Genomic DNA, 26,449 nt, shown 5'->3' on the forward strand with positions numbered 1-26,449 from the left:
ATTCAGATCTATAAGCTTAAATTGCTAGTGTCCCATCTCAAAGTGTTTCTAGGAATTTTTCACTAATAAAGGCCCTAGGCATCAAAGATTAAATAATAAATATAATTTACTTCCATTGCCTTTCTCCATGCAAACCTTTCTTCCATCATAGACATTTACTCTCAGCCTGCTTCCTCTGCACCTCACCCCAAATATGAAAGAAGAAAGCAACCTAATAAGATCCAACTAGAATTATGCATAACTTGCGGATCAGGCAGTTTCTAAGATGACCCCAGTGATCCCCACCTCTGTATAGGCCCTTCCCATTGAGTATGAGCTGGTCCTAATGACTGGCTTCTAATTGAATATGGCAAAAATGATGAAATGTCCTTTCTGACATTAGGCTACAAACCTGTAACTTAATCTCTTCTGCCTTGCCCACTCTCTTTCACTCTCTCGCTCACTCTGAGGGATACCAGCCACTGTGTTGTGAGATGGAGAGCCCCACGTGTCAAGGAACTAAAAAAGACCTCTGACTAATGGCCAGCAAGAAACTGAGGTCCTCAGTCCAATTACCTATGAGGAATTAAATCTTGCCAACAACCACATGTATAAACTTGGAAGTGAATGCTCCAACCCAGCTGAGCCTTCAGATGAGACCACAGCCCCAGTCAATAGTTTGAATGCCATAATGATGTGACTTTAAGCCAGTGAAGCCATGTCCAGATTCCTGACTCAGAGAAACTGTAATGTAATACATGTTTGCTCTTTTAAGCAGCAAATTTATTATGCAGCAATGGATGATTAATTACTATTTAATTTTCTTTAAAATATGATGTCTTATAAGTGAGACTGAAAACATAATCATTCTCTTCACATTTGACAGCTGCATGAGTCTGCCACTTGACCTGGATTTAACCTAGGGGAAATAGCGTCATAGGTAATTGCCAAGGTGTGGCAAACACCTTGGAAGAAAGTGGGTATCAGGGAAGAGAAAGAGAAATTATAGTCCTAATATTTCACTCTCTGAAAAATTTCAGTTGCCTTCTTCAGAGCTTGATACTCACTTTCAGAGCATCCCCTTCATTGCCTTCCACCACTTCCAGAATTAGTGCAGCTAAAATGTTAAAGCCTTGGCAATATCCAACAGTCTTGTTCCATCGGGCATAGGCTAAAAGGACGCGCTTCAACACAACCCTGTCCTGCTCTGCCTCCTGGCCGCAGTAAGAACTGCAGCCTGTGCGGTGAAGATCCTAAAATGAGAGAAAAACACTATTTTTTTAAATGACTCCTTACACACTGTCTCAAAAAAAAAAAAAAAAAAAAGAGAGAGAGTAGGCTGTAGTTATTTCTTTGCCTCAGCATTAAATAGAGTCTGATTACCAACATGTATTTTAGTTTTTAAAAATGTACATGAAACTTATACATGTGGGACAAAACAAACTTTTTTTATTTTTTATTTTTCCCTCATGTTTTCTAATATGACATTTTCAAGAGAAATTTCAGTAAGGTAAATTTTCTACTTATAATGTTTCTAGAATTAACACAATTGAGTATCGGAATTAACAAAAATTACATTATAATTCCATATAAATTAAAAGTTTATTTTAATAATGTCTCCAGTAAAACAAGTCATTTCAGCATATATATGATAGATGCCAACGTTATTTCTTTCTAAGAAAAATGATAATATTGAGCTATCAAAACTTCAAATAGCACTCAGGAACAAAATCAAAATAGCAAAAACTGCAACCTGTACTATAGAGACATAAAAATCATTGTCCAAAATAGAAAAACCATTCCAACCAAATTGTTTTATAAACTTGTATAAAATAGACAGAAATATGAATATTTAATCAGGGCAATACCTATAATTTTATTAGCACAGATTATGATTTTCAGGGGCTGATGTCATTTTACTGACAGTATTCACTTCAATAAAAAAATTAAAGATCTTTTAATAACATGGTTGTTATAAAATGTGTATTGTCTTAATTCACAATTTACACAGAAAAAATATTTCAAATATGGAATACTTCATCTCTGAGAAATACATTCTGAAATTCCAAACAGCTGAAATATGGATAATGCAAAGGCCTTTTCAAACATACAATATATATTTCCATAATATTTTTTTAGCATTTGTCTGAAATAGACCATATCAAAAAGTAGCTCCTTTTGGTTAGTACTTCCTCCTGAAAAAAAAAATATCTTTAAATCTTCCAAAATAGCAGCCATCTTTTGGTGGCCAAAATTTATATGAAACAACTTTCCTGTTAAAACCTCAGCTTAGTCTACAGCCATGCCACTCTAAACAAGCATGAACCCATCTGATCTCAGAAGCTAAGCAGGGTCAGGCCTGGTTAGTATTTGGATGGGAGACCACCTAAGAAAACCAGTTGCTGTAGGTGTAAAAAATTAAAAATAAAGGATTGTAAACTGATAAGGTCCTTACAATCTGTAAGGTCAACCAAGGATTGCCTCGCCTAAAAAATTAAGTAAGTAAGTAAATAAATAAATAAATATTATTAAAACCTCAGGTTAGCATCATACTGTAATACTCATGTAAAATCAAAAATCATGTGCTCGAGGCTTACGTAAGAGCATAATAGTAGGATCAAATTGAATCAGCATCCCTGGCTTTTGGCACCAGGCTCTCTTCGATTGCAATAATCCAGGTAGGCAAACCACAGTGCCTCCACGGATGGCTTGAATTCTTGACTATCTGGTTTAAAACGGACTTGCCAGTCAATCTATTGTCACAAACTGACAGTTAAAAAATTACCAAAGACCCTAATAAGTGCCCAATCGTTTTCATGTAAAATACATTTAACTTTAAATTTCTTAGTGACTTATGTAAAAATCCAGTTAACGGCACTGGCCCATGCTAAAGAAAAAAAAAGGGGAATTTCAAACTCCTATTATTTTCTCCTTACTGGTAACAAATAAATTTATGAAGACAAGGCATAGTCAAAGTTTCCCATTATAAAGCTATTAACAAATAAAATGAGAAGCAGAAAGCATACAGACATTCAGACCATAAGGCTTGATCCTCTATCCAGAAATCATCTGGCTCTTAGAACCTTCCTACTAAGCGAGGACAATAGGCCAAGTTCAAGGGCATTACCTTGACTATCTGAATTCCCATCGAGTCATCATCAGGATTACTCCTTTCATTGAAAGTGAAGCGCATGGTTTTGTCCCAATCAATGGCTATACTATGCAAATAATGATCTGCCAAGGTCAACCAAACCTAAAATATTAATAAAGAAAAATGCTAAAGTAAAATACACAATGTCACCTTTCTTTATTAGAAATAGTTATTGTATCCAACAAGAAAATGGGAACTGTTCCCAGACCAGATATAGCCCACATGTAGAAATCCAAAGAACCTTGTTGAAATGTTTGCTGTACTGAATTGCACCAATCAGGGCCTTTCATTTATTCTTTCAGTTAATATTTGTTGAGTTCCTACTAAGTACCAAGCAAAGATCTAGCTATTAGGGAAACTGTTAAGAAAACAAAAAATTTTTTCAAATTGTATTTCAGGTCATTGGATTAGCTATATTATATTATGAGCTTGTTATACTTGGCTCTGAATTGCTCTCTCTGATTGGGCAAGAGCCACCTGGTTATTCAGGGAGAATGGGCCTTCTTTCACCAGGAAATGGTCTCTACATTTAAATCATCCTTCTCTCTTCTCTCTTCTCTCTTCTCTCTTCTCTCTTCTCTCTTCTCTCTCTCCTCTCTCTCTCTCTCTCACACACACACACAAACTGACAGATGACCTCCCATAATAAATAATTTTTTAACAGAGTCACTGGATATTTTCACTCCTTTGATTACCTTACCCAGAAAAGCTGTTTCTGAAAGATATGTTTCATAATACCATTTTAATGTATATTTTGAGATATCCCGAATGTTAAAATTTTAAGAGTATTAGATTAGGTTTATAAATTAATATAATAGAGGATTTCATGTTTTGGTATTTGAATTTAGCAAAAATAATACTGATTAATATCTCCAGCCAGACTTATCTCCTAAGCATCAGAATCATATGTCCAAACACCCATTTGACATCTTCAACTTAGACATCTAATAGGTATCTCAACCTTAACAGATCCAAAGCCAATCATCTAATCCATCATCACCTCACCTATATATACAAACCTACAAACACATACATCTGCTTCTCCCATCTGAGTAAATAGTAACTCTACCCTTTCCAGTAGCTCAGATGGTCAAAATTGTGAAGTCATCATTGACATCTCTCTTATGTCTCATTTCAATCCAACAGGAATTCACATCAACTCAGCCTTCAAAATATATCTAGAATCTGACCCTTTCTCTCCATCTCCACTATCTGATTCATCACTTGCATAAATTATTGCAAGTCTCCTACTGGTCTCACTGCTTCTGTCCTTGTCCCTCATATTCTCGAGTTAGTAGCCAGAGTGGTCCATTTAAAATATAAGGTGCGTCATGTTACTCCCTGTTCAAAACTACCCAATGCTTCTCACCTCACACTGGACAAAGTCCTACTATGGCCTATAGCTCATATATGATCTGCCATGCCCCGAACCCATCACATTACCTCTACAATCCTCTCAACTCTTGCTTCCCGCTTTGTTCACTGTGTTTCAGCCATCCCATCCTCTTGCTTTTGCTTGTATACTCCTAAGATGCTCCCCCAGAGTATTCTCTGTTTGGAGTACTTATCCCCAAAGCAGCTTCATGGTCCACTGCCCACCACCTGCATGGCTTTATTCAAATGTTACTTTGCTGTTTAAAATTCCATCTCCTTATCCCTATTCCTCCACGTTCTCTTAATTTATTTCTCTGCTTTATTTTATCCATGGTACTTATCACCATCTGACATATTTGATATTTTATTCATTATAAACTTCATAAGGACAAAAACTTTGAATTGGTTTTTATTTTCTACTGGTTTTTATTTCACATTCCAGAGACTTTAAAGGTGGATAGAGTGATGGTCCATTTGTATTTTAGCCCTACAAATCCTCCTTACCTTTCTCCTCCATTCCTTTGGTATTCCCGTCGACAGCCTGGCAACTGCCTTGAGAGCATCATACCACTAGAAATAAAGAAGCAATATTAAGAGTGATAATATGGACCTGGATAATCACTTTTCAACCTTTTTTCCATCTTGACATCTGTAGAGTATAATAAAATTTGCACAGCACACTGGGGTAAACAATTAAAGCTTCTTTAAGACAGATGTGACTGGTCTGAGGACTAGGACTGCTCCAGTGCCCCCTTAGATACCCTTAACACATCTGTAATCCATTTGCAATACACACGCAATGACTGAGAAGCACGGGTTCAGAAATCAAAACATGTGCTATGAATTCAGAATGATAAACATTTGGTTTTTTAATTTTTTCACACTTTTACCATTAATAGAAAGTACAAAATTTTTCATCACAAGTATAAACCCAGGCCACTTGTAGCTTAATAAGTTATTTTATCTATAATTTTAAAAACTGACTTGTCTTCTTATGCATACAAAAGCATATGCTAATTTTCCTGCTGTGAGAATATATCAAAGTATACCCAGTAGACTATTTCTAAAAACCAAAAATAAAGTTACCTGTTGAAAACCATTTTGACCTAAAGATGGCTCGAGAGTGAACTTCAACTTTGTGTCAACTCCTAAAAGAAAAACACATAAGTAACTGTTATTTGGGGATAAAATAAATTATATCAAAGTAAAAAGTAATCTGATTCTACTGAATGATCATGAAATTTTTAAAATACTTATTTTTACAAAATTTTAGTCAACTTTGTTAAAACAATATGAAAATAGAAAAATATCCTATGGCCGTAGAATGGAGCTTTTCACATAGGTTGGTGGTTTCCAAAGCTGTCCATAGTAGTGCAAAAACAAAAACAAACAACCAAAATGACACCATGGGCTTGGGGTCCTATAGATCTCCATTCAACTTTAGCCTAGAGTTGAACAAATGATTTAACTTATCTCAGTCTCAACTCTTTATCTTTAAAAGTAGGATAATAATGCCTGAGTAGATTGTTGTGATGATTAACTATAAATCACTTAGCACTATATAATATTTATGAAAACTAGCAAGAGAAATCTCTACTTACAGAATTTGTTTTCTAGGATACTTGCATAGATTAAGTCTATTAAGGAAACCTAAGTGGAAATAACAAAAGTTATAAAAATGTCATTGCCTTCCCACTAATGGAATCCTTAACAATCCTATTTGGAGATTTTCATATATTTTTAAAATCTGTCTTGATAGGCTTAGTTATTGAAGATAAAAGTTTTATGTTTAATGATAGACTACAAGCTAAAAATATAATTGATCTCTAATTCTAAGTTATCTACAACTTAAGAAAAACTTCTTTCCTTCAGATCTCAATCTAGGAACCAGAAGTAAATAAATAGGAGAATATGTAAAGCTATATGCTTAATATTTATACTGGGCTTTTATTCAGAATTCCATATTAGAAGTATGTGCTGAAATTAGAAGTATGAGGTGAAATTAAATGACAATTTTATTTCCACGTAAATTCTATTTTAAAATAATTTAATCAAATCTAAAATGCTATTTATCCTTTTCTTACGATTTCGCAATCAATGACATAACATTTTAAGTCACTTTTCAAGAATAACTTAAAAGTTCAAGGACCAAGATATACAAACATTGTCAATAGCATTCAGTTTTACAATTTATGGTTACCCTTTATGACTTTTTTGCTTCTAAGATGTTGACTGCAAAATAGGTATACTGAAAATCTCTCTACAACTTTCACTACTTAGGGGTTGATACATGGATAGGCATAACCTTCAGAATTTGAAAATAATAATAATAAAGTAGACTTGTCTTTTTAAAAACACATATATGGAGATGAGAAGCTAGAAAGAGATGTGTCTGATTTGTCCAAGCCCATGAGAGTATGCAGATGCTCTTCTCGGAGTCCTAGAAGAGTACCATGAGTTGGGTCCTAGATTTCTGAAGTCGAGCTGTAGTTGATGATTCCAAGATATTTTCTTTCAAAGCTTCATGGCCTCAGCCATATTCTGCCTAATTTAATTTATTGGGGTGGCACTGATTTTCTTTTCAAAGATGTATTAAGTGCCCCCACAATTCTCATTATTCTGAGTTAGTTTAAATGAAGTCCAGCCTCAACTTTTTCTGTCTGGCTTATTTTGCTTAACATGATAATTTCTCTCAGCATGGCAGTATTTTATCTTTTCCCATGGCTGAATAATATTCCATTGTATATATGCACTACATCTTCTTTATCCAATCATTTATTGAAGAACACAGGTGCCATGTGATTTTACTCATATGTGGGATACGTAACTAAAAGCAACAAATGAACAAAACAAAAAATTAATAGACATAGACTATAGTTTAGTGGCTACCAGAGAGAAAGGAGAGGGGGTAGATAAGAGTAAAGGGGGTCAAATATATGGTGATGGAAGATTTGACATTAGGTGGTGGACATGCAATGCAATATACAGATGACTTGAAACCTAACATAATTTTCTTAATCAATGCCACCCCAATAAATTAAATTAGTAATCAACCAAGTATAAAAATAAAATAAAATAATTGAGGTCCAGCGTCAGTGCAGAGCAATAATACAATGGTCACAAGAGTGCCTCCAGCTGGAACGCGGGATTTAAGGCATGATGAAACAAACCTCATTGTGAGGGTGCTGTCCAGACACAGGGTGCTGAATGGAGAAGCGTATAGTCATGACGTTTGCTTTATTATAACAAAGACCAGGAAATTTGGTCCCGCACTGAATTATTTCTACCGACATAAAAGCCCCGGGTTCCCTGCATGCATGACCAAATATGCTCCTTTGACTTCTTCAGAGCACCTGCTGGGAGTCCTGCCAATTGCCTTGCCGCGCTGAAACCTGGCTGGGTTAGTCAAAAACACAACTATTTTCTCCTGATCAAAAATGAGTCGCAGGAGTTAACTGGAATTGATTACTTGCCGCCTGCATGCAAAAAACTGGAATCAGGTCATTTTCACCTCTTTTCTTCTAATTGAATGGGGGGGGGGGGTTATGTTCCATCTGGTAATCACAGCTGTTCCAGATTCAAAAATAAGGGTAAAGGAAGGAGGTGAATAAATACTACAATCTCTGTAACTAGACACTTCCTCGGGGAGAAAAACAAAGGAACCACGAGGCTTGGTAAGGCAGCCACGCGTTTCACCCTTTGGGGCTCAGTGCCTTGGCTGATTCTCCCCTACAGCCTCAGGATAGCAGGTCCCCGAAGGCGCTGGGAAGCAGGGGTTGGGGGAAAACAAACCCGCCTGGAACCCAGCTTGTGCCACTCCAGGGACAGGTGAGCGGTAATTATAGGTATGAGTACAGCCGGCTCCCTCTGCAGCCACCCTTGTCAGAAAGCTCTGAGCCCATAAAACCCCGGGGAGGGATGCTGGGTAGTGGAGCAGACGCGGAGTTATGCAGCCTGGAGAAGCAGGGAAGTGTAAACACAGGCTGACAGCAAAAAAAAAAAAGGGCCTAGCCTAGCACAGCCGGGCACACTCCTGGATTTTACCTATAATAAAGAATCTCTAGGCTACAGGAGTATTTCTTACCCTCTTCCCACCTGGACACACAAATTAGAGTCCAGGAGAGTTGACCCCGGCATTTGCATAGCAAGGACCCTCAGGAAAATGCACCTGATTTCTCCTTCGCAGCCGCTGCCCCTCTCAGACTCCAAGTATCAAACCTGTGCCTTTCTCTGCTTCACATGCCTCTTTCAAGGTCTGGCTTCTTGTGAAGCTGGAGCACAATTGGTTGCGCGGCCTCTGACAACCTGGGCAAACGCCAGCACTTCCCTAGGTCGAGGCAAAAGTCTGGCTGGACCGTGCACAGGCCACAGGGAAGGGGCAGCTGGCAACGGACAGAAGCAGCGGGTCCCCTATACCTTGGAGGCCCCTGCCCCCACCCAGGCCCTGGTCTGCTCTCTGCTACCCCAGGCTGACCCGGCCCCGCCTGCGACAAACCACGGTGCCCCGCACTGGGCGGCTCACGGGCACAACCGGGCCTAGGCGGAGTCCAGCTGAGGCTCAGGCGCATCACCACCAGCTCCCAGGGCGCCACACTATTTTCCAGTGCCCCATCTGCAGCCCCAGGTCCTCACCCGGTTCCAGAGTACAGAGCAGCCGGGGCGCGGTTCGGGAAATGCAGCTACGCTTCTTGAGCACATTGCTTAGGATGGTGCCCACACCACCACCGCTGCCGCCGCCGCCACTGCCGCCGCTCTGCCGCTTCAGACATCTCCCTCCACGCCTCAGGGAGCCGGTCAGCTTGTCCTGCCGCATCCGGGAGTGCCCCGGGCTCCCGTGCAGGCGCTGTCTGCCTGAGTCACCCCCTGCCCCGCCGACGTGGCAGCTTCGCTCGGGTGGCTCTGCGAGTCGGCTCAGGGAAGGGTCCCTCGAGAGCAGCAAGACTGCGGCCGGAGCTCGAGCTCGTGGGTCGAGGAGATCTGCGGACACCGCGGGAGCCGCGAACGCAAGGCAGCCGGTGGGTATCTGCAGTGCGGAGCCTGCACAGCTGAGGCTGAAGAGGGCTTGGGGCGGGGAGGAGGGCGGGAGCGAGCTAATGCGCGGGAGAGGAAGGCGGTGCTCTCGCCTCCAATCCCGGCATTACCGTGAGCAGGCGGGGCAGCTCCAGCTCGCGGGCACCCAGGCGCTCCCGGCACCTGCACCCGCGAGCAGCAGAGCTGCAGAGCCCGGAAACCCCGGAGTGGGTGGGTGATCAACTAGGGACCAGAAGCAGCGACAGAGATTTGCATGCTTCTCGCAAAATCTGGAGGCGCTGAGGGGGCACCGAAGGGAGTAAGTCTCAGTGCAGCACACCAGAGAGATGCAAATGCCCACTTCATCTGAGCAGTCAGAAGGGTTATTCAGCCGACCACAGGACGAATCTGGCAACACAGCAGAGAAGCTGGCAGATGGCGAAGCACTAGCTTCATCCTAAATTATGTTAAACTCTTTCCTGGCAGCTTAGAGAAACATGGCGAGCACATACAAAAAATAATAATAATGATGTTTCTCTTGAAAGAATGGCTTCAAGAAAAAGAAAGAATATTCCCATTTAAAAGAAATTGTTTGTTTTGTTTTGTTTTGTTTTTAATTTGAAAACGTGCTTCCTCGCCTCTCCAACCAAATCCCTGATTCAGTAGTTCAGAGCTACTAGCTGGCATTACTGAACGGAGGGGGAGGGGCGGAAAGGGTCATTCTTAAACTACCACATTCACCAATGGAATATTAATCATAAAAATGAATGAGGGAAGAGGAAAGGATATGGGGGAAGGGCAGATACAAAGATAACTATGTTTGCTTACATTTAGAAAAGGAATACTAGGCGGATAAACCAAAAGCTAAAGAATATTTATGTGGGAGAGAACAGTGTGGAAGAGACAGGAATGGAAAACTGAGACTTCTCTGGATGAACCTTACATAGTTTTGATTCTAGAATAACATGTTACATTGATAATATTTAAAAATTAGATGAAAAGAGCACCCTAAAAATGGAAGTGAATAGAAATAAATGAACCTAACAGAATATCTCTGATGGCAAAAGAACACAGAAAATAAATAAGTTGCTTTAGAATACAATATTATGACTGTGCACGAATGGTAGAATATATTCCAAAGGCAAACAGAGCTGCAACAAAATCTCACATTTCATTCAGTACATGTGTATAATCAAAGAAATTGTTTTTCTTAAATCCTTAAATAGTATATTTAAGTTGTAAATACTAGTATGAACTCATCTTTTTTTCCTTTTAAAGATACATATAGACCCATGGAGTAGGTTTAGAAATAAGGACAACCCAGCAGCAATGAACAGCCCCAGCACCTAGGTTGTAGTCTCTAAAAACCATTCCCTACCAAAAAGAGCCAAGACTCCTTTGATGTGTGACTGATTACGGATGTGGGCCAGAAAAAGTACAAGATGAACCTGAAACATCTACATGAGCTCAGAAAAGAAAAGAGTGCTCCAAAGCCAATGGGGTCATCTTAAAAGGACACAAGAGCCACGTGAATAGCCCCTATGGCCAAAGATGGAACAATCTGGACATCAAAAACACTGGCTGTTTTTGATTGAAAAGTATTGAATATTTTTTTAAATGCATTCCTAATGACATTCTAAAAGAGCTAAAAAAAAGAAGTTGTTCTTATGACTCTGGCACACTTATTTTGTAATCAGGACATTCTGGGCTTCATGAAGTACCCCCTAGAATTTGAGGACAATGTCAGAAACTATACAACTCTTAGCATGAAATATACATTTCATATATAAGAATCTGTTAAAATAAGATTAGACGTCTGCAAAAGTAAACCAGGCTGATAAGTGATATATAAACTACTCAGTTATGCCTGCCTGACTGAGGCAAAGATGCTTTGAAAAAGGCAGTATTTCCTTCATCACTTTAGAAGATGAAGTCGTTGTTTAACCTGGTCATGACGAACTGTTTGGTTTAAGTTATACACCAAGCTCACATACAAAAATCTATCCTTCATCAGCCTGATGCTTTTATAGTTTCGGTACATGTTTGTTTTCCCTCAGTGTTCTCTTAATTTTAATAAGATGTCCGTCCATTCACTGTTCCAGCCCATCTCAGCTGTGCTGAGAACAATAATAGAAGTCTGATGTCTGACTTTGGCCATTTTTTTAGAGGGCATGACAGGCCCTTGGGGGTGAAAAGGATGATGAACACCCAGAATCAAAGGGAAAGAACCGGAAGGGGAGGGGAAATCCAAAATAACAAGCTGGTAACTGCATGTAGAATCATGTTCAGAGACTCTGAGGGTTTTGTGTTCTATTTTAACAAGAGAAGCTATTCATGCTCAGTTGCCAGCACTAGGCCAGCAGGAAAGACAGACTCACCAGCCAAGAGGAGGAGAAATGCTCTCTGTTCTACAACACTGCCTCTCAAGTGCAGGGAAGGACATTCAGCTCCCAAGGCTGGCTGACATATGACACCCAGACCATCTGGCTCCCTTTGGCTCTGACTCTATGATCACTATGCAAACTTTTGATTGTCATTTTACTTCCAATAAAGACTCTGCCGCAAATGAGAAAATGTACTGAACAGTTAAGTGCAGTCCATACCCTGAGTTTGCTCAACTCTGTGAGCTGAAGAAATCAAATTCTTGGACTGCCAAAGCTGAAGTCTTAGACCTTAGACTGCCAACCCTGTTAGATGTGTTACAGCTGACAACAAGCTCTCTCTCTGAAATTTGTCTTCAGTTATAATACGTTTTTTACTAGTAGTGACAGGACTTGTTTACTTTCAAGATGAAAATTCTATTTCACCTCTTGAACTTATTACAGGCGAAAATTGTTTTAAAAACAAACTTCTTTGAAAACTTCTCATTCTAAACTACATGGTAGTTGAAATGAGAACAAGAAAAAAATTTTTAAGAGTTCCTACTCTTATAGCAAGTAGCAAGGGAAATAAATATTATTTTGTTTATTTTGGAGAGGAAAACTAAGACTACCAACTTTTATAGCAGATAATTAAACAAGCACTAAAATACAATGCTCTAAAAGCAGCCGTGGCACAAGCCTACTATTATATTTATTGTATGACTCATAGTTTCTTATATACGTCTGGAATATTGTTTTCAAAAAGCAAAAGATGTCATCTGAAGCCAGCTCACAGAAGACACAATGACAGCATGGACTTTGCTAGAGGATCTCAGCTGGTGAGATTTCTGGCCCGGCCAACTTACCATCACTCTTCACTAGCTGAGTGATCTTTTACTAATCAAAAATCATCAGTGAGTTCACATGTGGGTAAATCATGCCTTGGCATGGTCCAGGACAATTATGTTTTAAGCTAAATTTTGAAAAAGGAAGGCTCAAAGAATACTTCACATTAGATAAGAATCTGTTGCTTGGATTGATTGCTAAAGAAAATGAATGCTTTGAGAAAATGCCCAGAATGTCTCAGAGTCCAATGCCCATGGAACATCCCCAAGACACAGGCTCCCAGGTGGGAACAAGGAAGTAGGGATCTTCAGGCCTAGGTGCAGGTGGGAGGCATCCTTGAGAACAAACTATTCTTTTAATGGGAGAAGGGGAAAGAAGCCAGAAAAAAAAAAGAAAGCCCCACACAAGATATAAAAGCTATGTCCCAAGGGCTTCCCGAAGGGAATCAGGTCTGGAACTTCTTTGATTTCTTAATGCTGCTATTTTGTTTAACAGTAAAATCTTAAATTAAAAAGAGCCTACGTGCTTATCTTCAGGGGCTGAACAGAACTAGTGGTGACAATTACCAAGAGAAAAAGGCCCGGAAACCTGCTGTGAGAAGAGAAAAAGAACAGGGAAGTAGCCTGCTCCTAGGAAATGGGCCTGGAATGCATCCTTACAGCTGCAGCTCTCCAGATTTGTTCACCAGCAATGTCTAAGGGTCAGAAGAGATCATACTGATATCAGGTCTAGTGCTGTCTCCCATTGGGCAGGAGAAGGGTGCATCTTTGCACTCGTGCTAATAGAAAGGTTTGGGGTCTAGTGGCATTAAAGCCACTATTGTCCTCTCTGCTCTCCCCACTATTTTTGAAGATCTGTGAGCAACTCCTGAATAGCAAAAGTAGTGTCTCCTAAAGAGACAGTAACTGTGGCCAGCACTCCCCTCAGACCTTAAAGTAGGGCCTTAATAAGTAGTCCCTTCAACTCATTTATCGAGGATGGAGCCCACATACTATGAGCTCATGGTGACAAGCATCATAACCATTTTCCCCTCATGAAAGAGACAAAGAGTCTGGGCAGCAGAAAGGAATTGAGGGGGAAGAAAAAAACCTTACAGTTATCTGACACATCACATTATGAACATGGGACATTTTTTGTATGATTTTTCTTCTTAGTCATAAAAATCTATTTCTCTATTCAAATACGGGCATCCTTGAAGGTAATCAGGTGTGGCTTTTGCATTTCGTTTATTTCAGAGAAAGGATTCTGTCAAGTATGGAACAAATAGGCTTTGAAATTCCAGCACCAAATCCTACTCAGCACCACCTTCTACCTCCTAATGGTCCCCGTTTATGCTTTCTCAGAGCCATCCCCTTTAATCAGATATTTTCAAAAACAAACCCCCCCTTAATATCCTCCCAACACATTCAAATATTTCAGATGAAGTATTTTAAGAATAATCAGTCTTATTTACAGACCAGAAATTTTTAAGTTAAAAAAATTTATCTAATATAAACATTTATTTCACAGCTGTAATAGAAGTCCCATTTCAGAGTACCATACTTAAAATGTATTTATAACCCTGTAGCCAGGTCCATGCAACATGAAATTCATAGCTAACCCAAGATTTTAAAAATCATATAAGTCTTCCTGGCCTATTATCTTCTGTGAAGTATGTTCTTACCTCGAAATAATTGAAATCGATTCAATACCACTTGAGGTAGGTTTATGCTGACCATATAAAGACATTTTATATTTCTTTTATTCATTCATTCATTCATTCATTCATTCATTCATGAAATAAACATTTATTCATCAACTGCTATGGGAAAAGGATTGTGTCATGTATGGCCTAAGGGCAATAAAAGTGTGAATTCAATACATTTCCTACCCTCAAGAAGCTTACAGTTTAATGAGGGAGAGACAAGTGGGTAGTGATAGAACAGTGTGAAAGATCCAAGTACTATGTGAGTACTTGGAGGAATACCATTATCTCTACCTCCTCGTAAATATTGTAGTATATTCCAATGTTTTCCCAGAGCTTTGTTTCATTGAACTATTAAATTTCACCTGAAAACAGGTGAAATCTTATAATCGTGGTATTCACAATTATACTTTACTTTCACATCAGGAGTATAACTGGAAGACTCGTCACTTTGGAACATGAAATCATTGTTTGACCTGGTCATGATTAACTATTTAGCTTAGATTTCCCAACCTCTTACACCAAGCCATTCTAAGATTCTTTTGACCCAGTCAAGGAATATGAAAGGAGAAGTTTCTCATACCTATTGATGCAAATTATTTTGGCTTAGAAATGTACGTTCCTAGAGAGAAGGGTGATATCTTTGAAAAGAATATGCTTAATTTTGATGGCGAGAAGAGAGAAGTATTGGGAAGGGGAGAGAGATGACAATCAACATTAATGTTGACTCGGGGTGGCCTGGGAGCCTTAGATCTTCTAGCTGGGTTCATTCAGAAGAGAAGACATAGAATATGCAGACTGATGGGAAAGTGTGTGAAAGCTCACAGTCACTGCACCCAATAAGGCCCTCCAGGAGGCAATGTAGTATGTCAAAAAGACCAGGGTTAGAATTCTAATGCCCATATTTACTAGCTGTATGTCCTTGGGCAAGTTACTTAATTTCTGGATTCACATTCATCATCTTTAGAATTAACAATACTTTTTTGAGTTATGAGAAACAAATGGCATAATGAGAGCCAAGACTCCAGCACAGTAGTGAGTGGTACAAAGCAGGCACTCGATATATTTACATTTGGTTGTCCTCCTTTTCTTGGTATTCTTTGCTATACAAAATAAAGGCTAAGGTGGCCCTGTTAGCAATCCACCCAGAAGTCTGCCTAGCAGAGGGCCCAGACCTGGACCCACAGAGAAAGTCTGACTGGCCAGAACACCTGCCTGAGGTCCTCACCAGACAGACACTCCTCTTTTACTTTCCTAATATGGTACCCTCAGTCACTGGGGAGAATATTGAGATTAGCTTCATGTTTACTCCAGGGGGCTAAATCAGCTGCTAAATAGGAGTCATGGAAGACAGCAGCAAAATTCAAGAATGCACTAACTGTAATAAAACATATAACCTTAGGTGATCTTAAATGTCCTGTCCTTGCAGCCTTCTCAGGCGAAGGCTGCAAGCCTAACAATCAGGAGTGCCATGAAAGAACATTTAAAATGAGGTGACGTTCAACTATCAATACCACTAAAATAGCTTCCAACACTATGATTCTGAGATCAATTTAACTGATAGTCAGAGCCTATCACTCTATAAGAATTCCTCAATCCAATATAAATGTTGACCAAATATAATGCTTGGAGAATACAGTTTGGGTTGTTATTGTCAGGTAAAATGAAGTTGAAGCAAAGAAGATCCTTTTGGTTTCACTCTTCACTAAGAATTTTTTAATGTATTATTATTTTTCTTGATTCTAAAAGAGTATTCTAGACCAATCAAACTTTTATGTATTAATTAAGAGTTTACATTATCTTTAGATCATTATTCTCATTGTATAAGACTCCAAGACAGATATTAGAAAGGAATTTTGAATCATGTTAGGAACTTTATTAAAAGGAAAATGCATGTCTCCTGAATTATATGGGTGACACACTTGGAGGTAAAAGGAATTTTATGATGTCAATCAATACAGGCCTCAGCGTTTTTAAGGGTAGCGTATCTGGTCATTTACATTCATTTTTATTTTTACCTACGTAAAGATACAGGACTCCACCAGTGTACCCTTGGAAATGGTCACATATGTGTTCTAGTTTTTGAAAGTCAATCAAAAGTTTTGGTAATAGAGAAAAACTCCTAAGGAAGCAGACAGCTCCTAATAAATACACTTTCTACGTGTTCCTTCTAGAAGCAATGTAAGTGTGTCCTGTTACATACTTAATATAGAAGTGTTGACACCTTTAATTATCACTATCTTTAGTTCCAGCTTACCACAAAGTGTCACTGGCAGTACGTCAGTCTGGCCTAATGCCAGTGTCGATCAGATATACCAGCTTCTGAAGAAGGAATAGATTATGTCTAAAAAAAGTAACCTCTGGTTTCTCTAAATTTTAAACCTTCCTAATACTTGAAAATTAAGTCCTACAGTGTACCTTAGGAAAATTCAAAATAATTTTCTAGCATAGGGCCTGATAGAGTAGGTACTCAGTAAATTTTTTTTTAATTGCATCTATGACACACAAAGAGTATCATATTGGGATCCTGATGACTGGATATTTTTAAACAGTACCTGCCTTAACACCTGCATTCCATATGCCACACTTCTACTCCCACACCTGATTCATCCATGTCCTTGAATTATTTATAGGCAGACCTATTCTTCTCAATAGATCATAAACTCCTCTGAGCACAAGGACTAAGGCTTATTCATTGCTGTATCTCTCCCCTCCCCTGCCTGCAACTAACATAGGGCTCCATACACATTGGACGCTCAACACATAAATGTTAAAAATAAATAACATCATTAACTCATTCTGTCAAGAAGAGAGCCATACCTTCCCACTCATCAAAAAAGGGCTTTTTATTCAATTGCAAGAGAAATGAACAGATGTGTTTATGAACAGTTATGCTGCCTGACATTTGTGCGATGTACAAAAAAACCCACAAACACTATTCTTAGTTTCCCCGGCAGGTTTCCAAAATATACAATGCTCAAATATCACATATTTGCTCTACTTATTTGGTAAAAGATGCTTTTAAAATTCTAGACGTAATGGCAGTCAGCATAGTAGAGTAGCCAAAAAGCAGAAACTCTAGAAACAACTGCCTGGGTTTGAAACCTGGCTCCACCACTCAGTAGCTATGTAAACTTGGGTAAGTTAATTATCTCAGTTTCCTCATCCATAAATGGGACAAAAGACCTACTTCGGAGGGGTTATTCTAAGGATCAAATGATACTACACTGCCTGGCCCAGTGCACTTTACACAGGCATACCCCATTCTATTGCATTTCACTTTATTGTGCTTCACAGATATTGCATTTTCTACAAATCGAGGGCAAGAACCTCCACCAGCAAAAAGATTATGACTGACTTTATTGTGCTACTCATTTTGCTGCAGTAGTCTGGAACCCAATCTGCAATATCTCGAGGTATGCCTGTATAAGTATTACCCATTATATCAATATATAGTGTTAAAGGCACTTGGATTCTTTTTTAAAGGAAAGACATTTGAAACACTGTTATAGATTACAAATGATGCCGCACGGTCACTCCATCTTTTTTGCTCTTTAATTATGCTACCGCCCATTTTAGCATAGAGATTTTAGTGCAAAACCTGTCTAGGAAGCCCATAAAGAGGAACATCCATTTAAATTGACAAATTGCTCACATTTTTCATCATCTTGATTTTTTTTAACATGCTATTTGGAGAGAATTTGCTTCAATGCAGATAAGCTAGTCCTTCCCTGCTCTTCATAAATTAATAAAGCATTAATTACCTGACAGCCACTCGCTTTGCGAGATCACCACAAGCATAAAATCAATCTTTCACAGCAGAGTTTAAGTAAGCAATTTTCTTCTCAGTCTTTCTATTTCTCCATTACAGCTTTTTCAATAATGCATGTAATTTTCTAAAATTTGGTTCAATCATTTTATTTTAGTTTCCCACTTATTATCCTGCAATATATTTTCATTATCTGCAATATAAATAAGTCTTACGGTGTATTCCACATCCCTACATGTACTATCACTAATTCCTCAAGTTGGAGGTTGCAAATACTTCCTAGAAGTAGAAATAGCTTGTCAAAAAGAAACAATTTTTAAGTTTATCAATTTTCCAGGGCTATATTTTCTAATGGAGATGCACAACAAAAGAAAAATAGGAGGAGAACAATAACTAGTTACAACAATGACCATGTACCAATTGTCTATTGTGGATCGGGCATTACGTTGGGTGCTTTAATCACCTTATCTCTTTTTAACACGACAAGTAAATCTTTTTTCTCAAGCAATAGTAAAAGGAGAGTGTAAAAGGAGAGTAAAAGGAGAGTGTACACATATATTGCCAGGGTGATTTTTAGGCATAGGTAAAAAATTACTAAAAGAAAATATAGTCAAATACAAATAGTTAATTTTGGGTGGTGGGAATATGGGAACTTATTGTATTTTTCCTTGTACTTTTCTCATCTGTTTCTATTCCTAAGGGACAAAGGAAGGAAAGAAAGAACAAACAAATGAACAAATGAACAATCAAACCAAGAGATTGAGTAACTTTCCCAATTTCATATGACTAATAAGCAGTGGAATTGAGATTTGAACCCAGGTCTGTCTCACTCTAAAGCCACACTCTATCCGGTAAGTTGATAAGGTATTTTTTATCTAAGCAGGATTAAAATTATTTTGGAAGTTCTAAAAAAAGACTTGTTCACAGCCCCAGTTACCTTACCAAGTGAATGAAATGCTCATCACTTCCTCAAACTCCCCTTATATTATTTATCCACAAAAACAAACAAGATATCGGTAGAGATAACAAAGAAATAGCTTCAACAAAGTCAGCTTAGCATGGCCAGTTAACAAAAATATTCCGTGCCAGAGCAAATGAATGAAGTTCTTAGGTAAGGACTACTGAAGACCAGCTGTATCACACTTGATGGGACCCACAGGTGTTCATTTGGCAATGATGGGGCTTGGTGGCAACCTCATGTAACACTGCTTTCTATATCAACCCACTCTATCCAGGAAAAATCGGGGCCACCTTGAAGTTCCTCAAGAAATTGAAGATGTGCTCTGTCTCTAAACATAATTCCCAAATGTAAAACAGGACACAGAAAGCTAGTTAATCAGCTCAGAAAGCAACAAACTAAGGACCTCCTCCCTAGAGAGAAAATGTTAAATGATAGACTTGGGGGATAATCGGTCTTGAATAATTTTTGTGCCATTGTTGTAGTCCCCCTTGTACAGGAAGCAGCTGTTGTAATAACTATCTCAGAGTTAAGATAACATTTTAGATAACTCAAAGCAAATCGCCCAGACTTTTAAAAATGCATTTGAAAACTCCTGCACAATATCACACACAGTAGAAAAATCTCATTAACCGCTAATGAACACTGAAGTTTTGATACAGTGAGTCAATGCTTCATATGCTCCCTTGCCATATGTCCAACACTTGCATTACAAATTTGTGTAAGCAATGTGCTAGACATCGGGAAAACTGAGACTGGCAAGGCATAGTCAACTGTGAGGTTCAGACCAGAAAGTAAAGTATGATATGTGGCCAGGGTGACCCTGAAAAGAAAAAGCACCTAATTCAGACTGTGTGATCAAAAGTACTTTCCAGAAGAGATGATGCCTCAGCTGGATCCTAAAAATTGAAGTTACCATCTAGAGAGAGCAGAAAAAAGAAGACCAGGCAGCAGATACAGTATGTGGCAAGAGAGGATGTGCTGAGTGCCACAGGTAACTCTTCTTGCCTGGGTCACGGACTGGGAAGAAACGATGTGAAGAAGAGAGGAAGGTGGGAGTCACACAGCATTTAAGCATCAACAATGAAAATTATTTTTCTGAATGGTGATAAGCCAATTAGGAAATGATGCTTTAGCTTTTGATTCATTTTTAATTTTGTTGAAAAAATATCATGAATGGTACATTAGGACAAGCACAGAAGGAGTTGACAGGAAATGCAGCACCAACTATCCATGTGACCATAAGCGTGTGTGTGTGTGTGTGTGTGTGGTAAAATACACATAACATAAAAATTACCACATAAACCACTTTTATGTGCACAGTTTAGTAGTATTGAGTACATTCAAACTGCCGTGCAACCATCTCTAGACTTTCCATCTTCCCAAACTAAAACTCTGTACCCTTTAAACAATAACTCTGTACTCATTAAACATTCCTCCCTCTAGTCCCTGTCGACCACCATTCTGCATTCTGTCTCTATGAATTTGACTATTCTGGGCACCTCATTTCAGTGGAATTATACAGTATTTATGTTTTTATGACAGGATTATTTCACTTAGCATGATGTCCTCAAGGTTCATCTATGTTGTAGCATGTGTCAGAATTCCCTTCCTTTTTAAGGCTAAACAATATTCCACTGTACGAATACACACCATTCCTCCATAGATGGATACTTGGGTTGCTTCTACCCTTCAGCTATTGTGAATAATGCTGCTATGAACATGTGTGTACAGACACCTCTTCAAAACCCTGCTTTCAATTCTTTTGGGTATATACCCAAAAATAGAATTGCTAGATCATATGATAATTCTTTTCTTAATTTTCTGAGGAACTATAATACCACTTTCCCACCAACAGTGTGCAAGGGCTTCAGTTTTTTTCCACATTCAGGTCAATACTTGTTATTTTTGTTTTTTTGATAGTAGCCATCCTAATGGGTGTGAAGTAATTGTAAACATCTTATTTAACTCTTTTGAGCCTTAAATCTCCTCATCTGTAAAACCAATGTGTTGGACCAGATGAGATCCCCAAGGATCTCAAACTGCATTAGTCTATGAATCAAGAGAAGTAGGTCAATTTACTGGGAAAACTCAGATCATTTAATCACTCTTAGGCTTACATTCTCTAACTATATTCACAGCACCGACACATAATCTGGATACGGTTTCAAATAAAACACATACTGAAATTCAAGTGCAAGGAGCATTAACCTAATGGGAAAGTTTAAGAGAACCTGGCCCCAGCCATCCATGGAGAGGACATGATACCACTGGATACTGAAGTTGACTGGTCCACAGAGGTAGAACAATTTTTACACTCCAAAACACCCCCTAGAGGTGGGGTTGACCATTAGCAATGGCTACAATAGAGACATCTAATCATTGTTCAATTTTCACTCATATAAAGGGATAAAACTGCAACTAAATTAAAAAGTGGTAAGGCTGAGATGACAGAGAGAAGTGATCATTTGAGATGAATCCTCCTCACTCACACAGTGACTAAAAGTTTGGAAAAGGAAACATATTTTCTCAATGAGACACCCTGAAGAAGTGTCACCAGGAAGTCCCCTGTAAGAATACTGTGTTTACAAACAGGTAAACAAAGGCAAGCAGGATGATTTGCAGAAAAACCAGTAATAACAAAAAAAAACAGAATCCAAGACTCCTAAACTCACAGTTTGCAAATTTAGCTCCTCCTCTAAAAGGAAGGATTGTTATTATTACATCTTTCCAAGAACAACAACAGAAAAAAACTATTAATATGGATGTGTAAACACTGTTTAGCTCCATAAAAGTCCATGTCTCTTGTAGAAGTGCTGGAGCATTGTGGACCTTGATGTGGGAATCAAACACGAGAAGCCTCTTTAATGTTCTACCAAGAATTATCTGTAACTATGTGTGGTGATGGATGTTAACTAGATTTACTGTGGTGATTATTTTGCAGTACATACAAATGTCACCTGAAACTAATATGTCATGTGTTAATTATATCTCAAAAAAAATCATCATCTAACCCCTGAAAACAACAAACGTCCTCAGTTACAAGGGTTGAGTCACTTATACCTTTTGCGGGTGATCACAAGAGAACTAGGGCAAAAAAAGCTCAAAAAGGGCTGCCAATGTGAGCTAAAAAAAAAAAAAAAAAAACCTGCTCTGAAAGAGTCAAGATGATGAAGAAAATAAGAAAATAAGCCTGTGGTCCTTTTCCACTAGTTTTTAAACATATTACAAAACCAATTCTAGAAACTGCGATCTGACAAATCAGAAAACTGTAGGATATCAGAAAGACAGGCAGGAAGATGGAAGTGCAGGTCCCAAATCAAAGAAAGGAGCAAGCCTGACCTCTGCTGGCCATCCTGAGTAGTGGCAGCAAAATGTGCGAAGGAGACTTTCTGGCTGAACCTGAGGACCCAGACTCACAGAAAACCAAACGCCAGCCAGCCACGGTAACTTTCACACGTGTCGGAACCTTTATGAGAGAGAGCGCGCAGGCCCAATGACAAACTTTGATCTTGCCTTAGGGACAGTGTCCTGGAACATTCCTTTTTGCAAATGGTGTTGAAAAGGCAATACTAAACAGACCCCAAAAAGAGCTGTCTAAAAGGCCAAGAATGGGCTATGATGTGCATTGATTAGAAACAGCTCGTTTCCAACATAAGATATCAAAATCTATTTTTATACAGAGTTCATTACAAACACTTACTTGTTCATGTCCTCACTAGAACAAAAATGATGTCACATCATTGTTCAAAGGCATGTAATCCATCGAAAGTAAAAACCATGATAAAAATGCCAAAAAAGCAGGTAAGAAAAAGTCTCTTTCAGTTTGGGGAGGAAGATAGGGTCAGATGCATATTTAGAACTGGGTAGGTAAAATTTTACAATGTTGTTAAGGAGATAGTCTATACAGACAATTCAGCTGAATTATCTGTCTTTGCTATTCTCCTATAGTCTAATACATAAATTTTCAAAGTTTTTCAGACTTTCTTTCTAAGTAGAATGATATAACCTATTTTCCTGTACGTGCTCCTCATGCAGAAGTAAATTTGCATTAAATTTATCAGTTAACAAATGTGCACTTGCCAAATAGCCAAATTCTCACATGACTTTCAACTTAGCTAAGAAGGCAGTTCACACATGCTCATGTCCTGCATTCAACGATTTACACTACATTAATTCTGAGGTTCCCTCTAGCTCCCAAATTCTAAGGTACTATAACTTCACAAAACGTCTGCACATTTACTAACGAAAAAGTTCCAATCTTAGCAGTCCCGATGCTGCTCCTCCCTAATCAGTCCCTTGCTCCATTTATCAAAGTGATAATTCCAAATATGTAGTTATTTACAAGCTCAGAGCCTACTCCGGCCTGTTTCTCTTACTTTCATCACCAAGTAACCTACCTCACACGTGCACACTTATGTGCACACACACAGTAACTTTGATCCAACCTCAATTTATCCATCATCACCCCCCCCCCAGTTATCTGTCCATCCATCTAACACTCAATGAGCACCACTGTAATGCCAAAGCATTGTAATAAATACTGAGAATAAAGAGATGGGTGATTTAGCCCTTCCCCCAGAATATCTATACTTAATGGTATAAAGAGATGAATTACCACAACAAAAGAGAATCAAATATAATATTATTGGTGTTCTTATAGAAGTCAGGATAGGAAATGGTGGGGTTCAGAGAAATAAAATGTTCATCAATTCTAACTATGGTGGGGACGACGGCGGTGGGGGGGGGCGCAGCAGAAAAGGCTCAATACGAGGAAGGCAGAATAAGCCTACTGCATCTCACCTCATCTCCAAAACACTTTGGAAAGATTATCACTCCCTTGCTGTATAAACCAAGTGTGATGTGACTATCTCTCCACCACTCTACAGAACAGAAATTCCTCTCACGCCATTTTTAAAAAGGAAGATGCCAATGCCCTTTTCAATCCTTTACCTATTTGACTTCTAAATAGTAATTACATAGGCACGCACATGTGCTTTATATAGTTCTTGAGAACTGTTTTCTAGGAGCAAAAACTGCATCTCTTTAAAACTCTGCCTCTGTCCTCCATCCAGCAACTTCTCCAACACTGCTCTCCTGTGTCCCAGGATTCTGTCCTCTTCCAACAATCCCACATTTTCCCCTAGCAGGCTTGTGTGGGACCCCTGAGGGAAGAGCTCAGCTGTAAGCACCTCACCCAAGCCCTCAACTCTCCTCAGATTCCCTTCCTTCCCATACGCGGCTCCCAGTCCTCCAATCTTCCTCCTAAGTATCTCATCGCCACCTCTCCATTCCCAGAGCTCCTGCCTCAGGCCCATCGACTCTACCGGTTTATTGTATCAGCCTCCTCCTGATACTCCTCATGACCACTTACCCTCTTCAGCCTGTCCTCCTCGCTGCTGCCAAAATAACCTTTGAAATATGCAGGTCCAATCATGCCACTCTTGTGCTCAGATGATGCTACAGGATACAATGTAAACCCCAGGTACTTCCCTCTAGCCCCCCGTTTTATATCAAGTAATACTAGATCACTACAAGTATCCCAAAAACAATGCTCCCACAGCCTCTGCACCATTATCTCTGCTTGGAATGTCTCCCCACCCCTCCTACTCTTGTCCACATGGCATGTTTCAACCATTATTCTACTCCTGCTTCTTTGAAATGCTTCCCGGTGCTTCAGGGATTTTGGTGATTCTCACCTTTGCTCTTAATGCTCTTTGGACACACAGGCAGTTACCTACTTTCATATACAATGTTGTCCGAAAAACATGTTTATATATCATCTTCTCAGCGGAAACACACAAAGGAGGAACAATATCCTTGCATATCACTGAAGAAGTCAGCCATCTTTTCCCAAAGAGCTAATAAATGAAAAAATCCCTAATTACGATTATTCAATGTCTCCTCCTCAAATAATCCCAGCAATCTTCACGATTGTCTTAAAAAGGCAAGTATGCCAGTGCTGGTGGAAAGGGCAGCTTCTACACCTCCCCACAGCAGGAATAGTGGCAATAACAATAAATAATAGAGCCAGACACTATTCTAAACATTTTATACTTTAACTCATTTAATTCCCAAATGACCCCATCATCCTCCTTTTACTGATAAGGAAACTGAAGCATAGGGGTGTTAAGGAACTTGCACAAGATCACACATCTAGAAAGTGGCAGAACCAGGATTCCAGCCCTGACAATACAGAGAACATAAATTTAACACTGTTCTTAGGAAAGCTTTAAAAAAAAAGAAAGAGAACTCCCCCTACTGGCTGTAGGTAGTTTTCTTTTTTTCATAACTGATTGCAAAGGCACCAATCCTGGAAATCTTGACTGAGTCACCAAGCTGCTGAGTGAGTTTCCATCACACTCTTAACTCTTCCACGCCTCACTTTACACAGCAATAAGGTTGGGAGTAAAAAGAAATCAGTTTTAAGTTCTCTTTTATCTCTAAATTATGACTGAGATTCAGATTTTTTTTTCCCCCTAAAAACCAGTTCTCTTTGTAAGGAAGTAACAAGAAATATTTCTTTTCAAAGCCACAAGACCGTATCAGAAGTTGGAGGTTTAAAAGCTGTTACCGTACTTTCAAATATACAAATATGTAGTATGTACAAAAATAATTATGACAAAATGAAAAAATAACTCTTAGCTGGAAGACACCAAGGAGTTTAAAGAAAATGAGAGGAAACTCACTAAGCTATATCATAAGTAATTGTAATCCAGTTTCTTTCATCTACTCATATTCTCACTAAGTTATTTCAGGGCACACTAACCTGCTAATTATATACCAAAAACATACCTAATCTGTTATTAATATTAACAATTTGTGCCAAAGTTCATAATTCTGCAACCAAAAGTCGGAATTTAAGGCAATCTACCTAAATTTAAATGCTAACTTCTTTATATGTCAAGTATATCTCAACAGCTGGGGGAAAAAATGCTAACTTTTTTTCACCCATCATTAAAAAAAATACACATATCTAGGTTAAGAATACTGAAAAAGAATTGCACCTAATTTTAGTCCCCACCAAAACCAAACTAAAAATATACTAAAGAAAATTTTGTTTATCATAACCCACAAAGACCAGGGACGGGGAAGAAGCAGAGACAAGAGCAATAGAGTTTTGAAGCTGAAAAAGCTTACGGACAAGTAAAAATTGATTTAGCAGATCCTAGAAACCCAAATCCCAAATTGGCATTGGAAAGCTAAAACTCAAGCTCAATTACACCATATAGTCCACAAAAGACTCAGACAGGCAGCCAGGTCATGAGGCCAAGAAGGAGAACTGGGAGAAAGCTGCTAAGAAGCAGTTGGATCCCTA

At 38.8% G+C, this 26,449-nt stretch overlaps 1 protein-coding gene and 1 pseudogene across 6 annotated transcripts in view; one reads left to right on the forward strand and one right to left on the reverse strand.

Moving 5' to 3' along the window:
- Positions 1–26,449, reverse strand: part of TBC1D30 (TBC1 domain family member 30) — a 68,298-nt gene that overhangs the window by 29,012 nt on the left and 12,837 nt on the right. For 3 of the 6 annotated variants that reach the window (XM_036236871.1, XM_036236872.1, XM_036236873.1), the window contains exons 3-6: positions 5,591–5,652; positions 5,009–5,074; positions 3,107–3,232; positions 1,047–1,232 (exon numbers count right to left, since the gene is read on the reverse strand). In XM_036236871.1, coding sequence (XP_036092764.1) covers positions 1,047–1,232; positions 3,107–3,232; positions 5,009–5,074; positions 5,591–5,652 — 440 coding nt within the window. Of the gene's footprint in view, positions 1–1,046; positions 1,233–3,106; positions 3,233–5,008; positions 5,075–5,590; positions 5,653–6,105; positions 7,230–9,136; positions 20,963–26,449 lie in introns of those variants that run through there. The other 3 variants (XM_036236874.1, XM_016139908.2, XM_016139909.2) reach the window with 2 other exon arrangements.
- On the forward strand, positions 2,272–2,390 carry LOC118614117 (annotated as a pseudogene).

This window comes from Rousettus aegyptiacus, unplaced genomic scaffold, assembly GCF_014176215.1.
Source record: "Rousettus aegyptiacus isolate mRouAeg1 unplaced genomic scaffold, mRouAeg1.p scaffold_m13_p_2, whole genome shotgun sequence".
NCBI classification, from domain to species: Eukaryota; Metazoa; Chordata; class Mammalia; order Chiroptera; family Pteropodidae; genus Rousettus; species Rousettus aegyptiacus.